The 7,598-nt window shown below is 38.5% G+C and overlaps 1 protein-coding gene across 1 annotated transcript; it reads right to left on the reverse strand.

Annotated features, from left to right (window-relative positions):
• Positions 1–274: 274 nt before the first annotated feature.
• LOC135261009 (protein FAM8A1-like) lies at positions 275–6,517 on the reverse strand. The gene is made up of 5 exons (XM_064346843.1): positions 5,814–6,517; positions 5,328–5,448; positions 5,057–5,180; positions 4,052–4,191; positions 275–2,832 (listed from the first exon to the last, which is right to left on the reverse strand). The coding sequence occupies exons 1-5, from the start codon at positions 6,310–6,312 to the stop codon at positions 2,688–2,690; spliced, it is 1,029 nt and encodes a 342-aa protein (XP_064202913.1). The 5' UTR covers positions 6,313–6,517; the 3' UTR covers positions 275–2,687.
• Positions 6,518–7,598: the final 1,081 nt, after the last annotated feature.

The following is a 7,598-nucleotide window of genomic DNA, read 5'->3' on the forward strand; positions in this document are numbered from 1 at the left end:
CATTTTTGCAAGGATCAGTGTGCCAAGCACTCTTTCACACCAATACTGCAAAGGTCTGTATGTTCAAAGAACATAGAGCAAAGTTCTCCAGGTGTAGTTATCTATTCTTAATTGCATGAAGTATCATAGAAAATGAATTAATTAACATGAATTTACATTTATTTCTGTCAACATTTTTTTTAAAAGCAACATTAATACAGAAGTCAATATGTTAAATTTAAATTTTTGAAAATGTGTGCTGTAATTCAACACAAAATTCTAATTATTTCTAAAATAATTAGAAGCGTAACTTTTTTATTCTGTTGTTTTCTCAGTTACAATAGACACCACTGCTGCTATGTAAATACCAAATTAGACAGCACAAACCGGTCTTTCAGCTCAAGCCCTCAGAGCTTTGTCTATAAAATCCTTGTAAATTCATAGAAAGCATGACAAAGCAGAAAATGAACTGTGCCAGTTTACATACTGGTATGAGCATCACAATTAAATAAGTCAAAAGATAAAAACAGCATAATCTGAAAGCAGCAGATAACATTATGTCCTCTTTCTCTATAAATAAATGTCCTGCATGGATACACTTGCTTTTTATATGACAGAGATCATGTAGTTAAAATATACACTTTTTCAATTTTCAACATTCGTTACACAGAATGTGCATAGTGAAACTGAACTCATGGTGCCATTTAGTTTTTTGAGTAAAGAAAAAAAAAACACTGATTTACCTTCATCCACATATTAAATTAAACATAAGAACATAACATGAGCTAAAGGACCAAACAAGTATGTTGGACCACCAACATATATCATACACATGTCCCAAAGAGTGGAATTTGCTGCATTAATTAGAAACTGTGAATATATCATGCGTAGATAGTTAGAGTAATGTTGCACTTGTATCAAAATTGATTTATAAACCTTATTTATCTTGAGAATTGAACAATCAAAAATATGTACACATTGTTATAGCCAAACTGTACATCAAATAGTCCTGATCAAAACAATACTGCACAGGGAAGATTAATCAAACAAATAATTCACAAAACTATAATAAATTAGAGGAAAGTAGAGCTCAAAGTTGTGATTTTACAGACTGCATAACAGTGATGTGAAATGAAGTTTCAAGGAGGACAACATGGGTGGAGCTCCATACAATGTGCTGCTGGCCCCCAGCTTTTCCATGAGGGTACAAACAGGGACAGAACAAAATGAAATATTTTTAGAATTGTTTATGAATGGGATTGGGCATAAAGAAAAATATTTGGCCATTTCAAAGGGTCACAAACCGTTTTCATGACCACCTCATTTACTGATCAGCAACTGGAGAGACAATGACTGAAGTTGGCAGCTAAATTGTTTTAAAAGATACAATCACTGGGAGTGCATATACTGACTAGCATTTAGCTACACTACACAACACAGGAAGCGCAAATTAACCTGACCGAGACATTCTGCATCTATGCTTGATGCTCCGTCACGCTCATGCCATTAGCATGTTTCACAAAATCTTTTTTTTGCGACAGCTCCACCCGGTTTAGGGTTCATAAACCATCGGCCTCCAATCTACACATTTCAGCTGTCAGAGGCACAAAGATGTCGCTGCTGCTGCAGGCGGTAAAAATAATACTCCAGATATCCACAGCCTCTAGTCTCCCCTTCCCTGCTAAGGTATGTGGGGAGCCAATACAACAAAACTGCAGGCCTTACTGTATGTCTGATTTAAAAATAAAAAAACTAAGCCCACGCACATGAGGTTCAAAGGCTGAGTATTGCTTAGCAACCAGAGAGGGCAGCAACCCCAACTAAGTGCATTCAAAGGGAATTTTGTAGCACACGTAAGAAAGTACAAATGACTCCAGAGACGGGAGATAAGGAGCGAGGGAAGCCATTCCTGTGCTTGGCAAGAACACTGAATTCGAGTGTTATCAGTATCATAGGGTTTACCACAGGGGATTGTAAAGGCAGTTTATTCACTGTTAAGATGAAAGCCAGGCTGTGGAAAATAACAGAAATGTGGGAGTAAAAATGATGCTTAAGGAGTTCAGTCAGAACATGTTAGAGATTTATTCACTGTCAGTCAGACAGTCAGTATAAAGGCATGAGGCAAACGGGAAGTTTTTGATATGATAATAAAAATACAATATTTATAATATTCATCCTCAATGCACTCATCTGCCTTGTAACAATACAACCTCATCCAATTAAGTAAAATGTGATGAAGTTACTGATGCATAATATTCTCTAATCTTGTGTATTAGCAAGTCTCTATCAGTGACAACAGTAGTTCCCTGCGTAACCTCAAAGTGCATTAACAAATCATCAGCAACCAAGATGGTGGACTCAACACTTAAGACAGAAAGTTCTGTCCCTGCTTTGATTGAACCTGAAGTTCCATTACCTGAACTGATAAGATTCAACAACTTAAACAGTGACCTAACCTCCTTTAGTGTGTCCAAGAAAGAATTCAGCATGTGCGGTCTGCCAATCAATACATCTTCTCTGGAGCAAGTCTCTCCCCCCCCCTCTACTTCACCCTCTCCTCATGTTGCCAGTCTCTCTAGGGAGATTCCCGGAAATTTCTGGGTTGTGCTGCTCCTGCCCCAACATCCCAGCCTTCTGAAGCTGATCAGGGACCGTAAGACCCAAATTACCCACCCCAAGGCCTGAGTCAAAACCCTGCTCTGGTTTGGTCATCTCGCTCGGCTTCGCTTCACCACAATGGTGCCAGCTACGATGTCATACACGGTCCTGTTGTGCTGGAAGAAGAGGAGGGTGATGAAGGCCGGGAAGAAGAAGGCAATGGAGAAATTCTTGTTGAGGGCTCGGACCGTTGATCTAGAGTCAGAGGGAGACATATCAGCTGTAGCACTGAGGGTGAGCTGGGAGAAAGGTTAAAAAAAAAAACAAGTAAAAATACAAGCACAAAGTTGGTGGGGCATTAATATCCGATGGCTCAAACTACAAAACTTCTCTGCAGCCCTGTGGCTTGACAATTGGCTAAAATACATTTTGATGAAATGGCACAAGGCAAACTATCATTGGAATCAATTCCGATGTTTAATCAAAAGAACCTTTAAAGTTTCATTTGAATTTCTACATTTTCTAAACTTTCTGACTGACAGAGGATTACCAAAGAAACATTACTGCATAGGCCTAATTCAAATAAGAAATGAACTCAGCCCTGACCTATATGGTACGATAAAATTTGCGTGCTAATCCCATACTTTCCAAACAGGTCATATACAGTTATATATACAAGGCAACAAAAAATGGATAGGGGGAAACCAGGTACAAGTAGCAAGGCAACCCCAAGGAAAGGAATTTAAATTCACAAATCAGGAAATACATTGTGGAATACACAGCAGTAGTGAGAATAGTAAATCTTGGGTGACATTGCAATCAAAATCAAATCATTAATTGGTTGATTGCAACAGTAAATCCGACACAGACGCTGCAACCTTCAGCAACTGCTCGTGAAGGCAAGAAATTGTTGTTGAAGATCAAAAATTAAGAGTAATCTTGTGAAAGGCACATTATTCATTTTTCATGGTACATTCATTTTAAGTGTATGAAGTGGTATTGAGCCTAAATAATGTTTAAGCAATGTTACTTATCATTAAGGCATAGAAACATGAACATTAAAAAATTCATACTTACACCAAACAACATTTCAGGGGTGTAAATTTATCAATCTTGATTAAAAGCACATAATTATCATTTTGCATGGAATCAAATATAGGAATGCACAGGTAAAACTCACATTATGTGAATTTGCAGTTTTCAGCATTGCCCTTCTGAAAGCCTAATCCGTCATTTACCCATACAGATGCAACAGGATTAAATGCACTCTGCTTTAAATACCCCTTCCTCATACTGTGGATTCACAACTGTGGAATTTACCTACATCCCGTGTTCCGAAAGAGGAGAAGAAATTGAATGAACAGTAAAAGTTTCAGGTTAAAAAAGTCCAAGAACTTTTATGGCTGTCTGTTCCAAAGTCCAAAGATAAGCGTCGACAGTTTAGGAAGAGCTGATGTCATAACATTCTACTTACGCAGACAGGGTGACATTGGATGCAGGTACCACTAGCACCCGGTTGGGACGGACCAAGACCGAGGTGTCACATGTAACCACTCTGAGACCAAGGAGAAACTTCCCTGGAGTGGCTCCCCCGGCTCCCCAGATACAGATGATCTGTGACACACACACACAGTGGTGTTGGGAGACTAGAGCTGTGACCAGAAGCTGTTAAGCCCTTCAAAAAACCCACATCCACAATGAGGAACATCTTGGCATTTATGTCAGTTGGGCAGCAGTGTAACATACTGGCCAGAGAACATGGCTAAGGTGGGACAGTGCCATCACACTTTTGAGGAACCTGAATTGTCACAATTCAGGTTCCTCAAGGGTAGAAGGGCACAAACCACAACCACCTCCAGCTTCATCCAGCTGTATAAAAGAACTGGATATAAAGAATGTAAGCTGTGCAAGTGACAGCATAAGATGCCTAAATGTAAATGTAATCAACCATATCAATTTTATGATTGACAAATATTTAGGGCTAAACTGTGTAGGACACTGAATACAGGCATAACCTATGTAAATATTGGAATGCAAAAATCAAAGACTCGCTTTATCAGTTTAACTCTGCAAACTGCCCACAATATGAAAAAATATGTTTTGGGCAGAAGCGTTTGTTTTATACATTTCTTTCCTCAAATGTTTGAAGTAAAGGTCCGTATCCACCAAACTGACTGCTCCTTAATTGTGGGCAAAATAAGCACTCACAATCATATGTTCAACCTCGTCAGAGAATAATTCAGTTCGGCATTTTTCAGCAGGCTGAGTTGAGAAATACTATTCATTAATTTTTACAACTGCATGAATAGCATTTCTTAAGTTAACATCCCTGAAAAAAACCCCAGTGAATTTCTGGTGCAAAATTTGAAAGGGAAAGGTAATAAAATGTCCTTGTTGAAATTGCATGGAATGACCAATTTAACTAATTGGAAATTCAAGAAAGGACACATATTCTCAAAGATTCAACTCAGAAACGCACCTCATAGAAGCAGACCAGTATCCTGTAAACCAGAGCCACCAGCATCATTTTCTGTAGTTCTTCCATTGAAGTGTCTTCATCTATTTCTTCCACGATAAAATGCATGGCAAATTTGGAAATGTCTCTAAGGATACAAGATGAAAGCCATGATACACTGCTGAAACCTTTCAAAATTCAAACAAACATCAGTGTTTCGCTCTCAAAAAAACATTTTCAATTATGTTTTAATGTGTAGAATAGAAAAACAACCTGCACATTATTTTATACTCACTTCATTCCACTCATGTGCATAATGCTCAGTATTATAGTTGCTTTAATGAAGAAAAGGATGAAAAAATCTAGCATTTCTGCAAGGAATCTCTGCAGGGGAGAAGGGATAGTGTATTCCCGACCTGCAATGAACGAATGAAGACTTCAGCAGAGACACAGGTGTGCCACTGAAATAACATTTCAAATAGGTAATATATTGAAGTTCACCGACCTGTATGTTGCTAAAAACAAAGTACAACATTAATCTGTGTAACTATATGGAACAGCTTGTTTAAAAAAATCCGAACATAGTAGTAACTAGCTATAAAAGACCATGCATACTAATTACATACATACCGATCTGCTTTTTCAGACACTGATATATTTAGCTAGCTACTACAGAAACACGGTCTCGTATACAAAATATACACAGTATGTATTTATAGCTATGTAAAACAGATATAAAAATGTTCAAATCACCATTTCAAAGCAAGCTAGCCAAGGTTACCTGCTTGCTGCACATTTCCATTTTGTTGCTGTTGTGGCAGTGGCCTTTCGTTGGACACGGGAGTGGTTCCAGGTGTCACTTCCCCCGTTTGACCACCTGGGTTAGCACTCGTCGCGAAATACGGAGGTACAGGGAAGTTAAACTGATTGTTGTACCAATTGCGAGCATCTGAGGAGGACTGACCCATTCCCCAGAGAGGTACCGTAGGGGCTTCACTCCCTGCCTGGGGTGGATAGTAAGGAAACGGATACGTAGACATCGCCATCCAGCCCTGCCAGTGCACACATCCGCCGTAGTATTGCCACATCCACTCCTGCAACTTTGCGCAGTATTCCGTGGTCGTCATGCTTCCAGCTGTCTTTTGCCTATTCGCAGATGTCTGTTTTTCTTCTCCTTGCTTAGTTATTGCGATATTTGGCCCAGACCTTTGCTCTATCTTACTATTGCAAAGGCTCTTCCCGTTAACGTTTCTACATCTCTCTCCCTCCAAGTCGGCCATGTTTAATGCTTGCCCAGAACATCGAATAACAGAGACAAGCCGGGGCGAATTTACTCAGTTATAGCAAACTGTCCTCAAAATATCGATTATATTATTATAAATAGCGGCATGTTTAATTAATAGATTATATTCTGTTGAGGTGGTACGGTAAAATGGTACAATACAAACAATAATAGCGTTTATCTAAACCTGATTTAAAAAAAACACACCTCTACGTCAAAGGTGGTATGGACCAAAACGTTCCAGACGCGTTCTCGTTTGGACTTTCGCGAGAATCAATTCAGATTATTGCCAATGAAACGTGGTGTTCACAGACCTGTCTTTATACAGTTCTCCAGTTATGCGGTGGTGGTGCACTTCAACACGCAAATTGGCTAATTCCAACGAGTGCTGTAAATAGTTTATCTTGAAAAACGCCTAATTAGGCACTGTATAGTAAAGAAAAGCTTTTGTTTTATAGCATGCGCTAAAATGTGTCCCATTATTGACGCCAGAGCTAGACTTTGCACAACGCGACATGCCTGTTAGAAGTTGAAATACATTTACTCGATTATGGCCTGGGCATCTAAATTATAATCCCCCTCTGTGTTGCATTGAAGTTATAGACATTTTTTACGATCAGTGTGCGATTTCAATAATTCACATTGGAGTGAAATTGTTGTTGGCTGCCTGGTTAACCCCAGTTCGAGTTGTTCACTGGGTTGTCTCAGATAGCAATGTGTAGGTTTTATATTAAAATCTAGAGATATAATATCCTATAGAATACTACCTGGCAGTTCACTCCTATGCGATTTCTAATTATATTTTCTTATTGTTTTATATAAGCTACATTCTCATTGTTTCCATGTTAATTATCCCTACAACATGTTAAGGAAACACTGAAGTTGTTTAGATGCAACTATTTTTTTCCCTTCTTTTTTAAAAAAGGGGTTCCTTGAATATAATTTTAAGGGCAAACTTAGCCTTAGTAGCTTGAAAGGAGGCAGATGAAAATAAAACTGCCTGCAGTTTGAAGTAGTAATGTATTTTTAAAAACTTCTTAATATCATAAATATAAATATCATAAATATAGTTATTGCAAGAGTATTTGAAACATCATGATATTTTTCGACCATATCGCCCAACTCTAATCTGACCTCTCGCGTGTAGGAGGGAGGTGATGCCAAAATCCGGGAGATTCATGGAGCTACCAGGGGAGATGGAATGTTGTCAGATTAAAGCCAAATTCCTAAATAAATAACTCCTAAATCAGATTGGAAGCTAATCGGCACATGTCTGCAATTTTA

This window comes from Anguilla rostrata, chromosome 1, assembly GCF_018555375.3.
Source record: "Anguilla rostrata isolate EN2019 chromosome 1, ASM1855537v3, whole genome shotgun sequence".
NCBI lineage: Eukaryota > Metazoa > Chordata > Actinopteri > Anguilliformes > Anguillidae > Anguilla > Anguilla rostrata.

Bases quoted from the DNA above. Each gene is read 5' to 3' on its own strand.
- LOC135261009 (XM_064346843.1), bottom strand. From the start codon at position 6,312: ATGGCCGACTTGGAGGGAGAGAGATGTAGAAACGTTAACGGGAAGAGC. The intron at 5,181-5,327 runs GTGAGTATAAAA...TTGTATCCTTAG, and splicing joins ATGCACATGAGTGGAATGAA to AGACATTTCCAAATTTGCCA. The intron at 2,833-4,051 runs GTAAGTAGAATG...CTCTGACTCTAG, and splicing joins TCCAATGTCACCCTGTCTGC to ATCAACGGTCCGAGCCCTCA.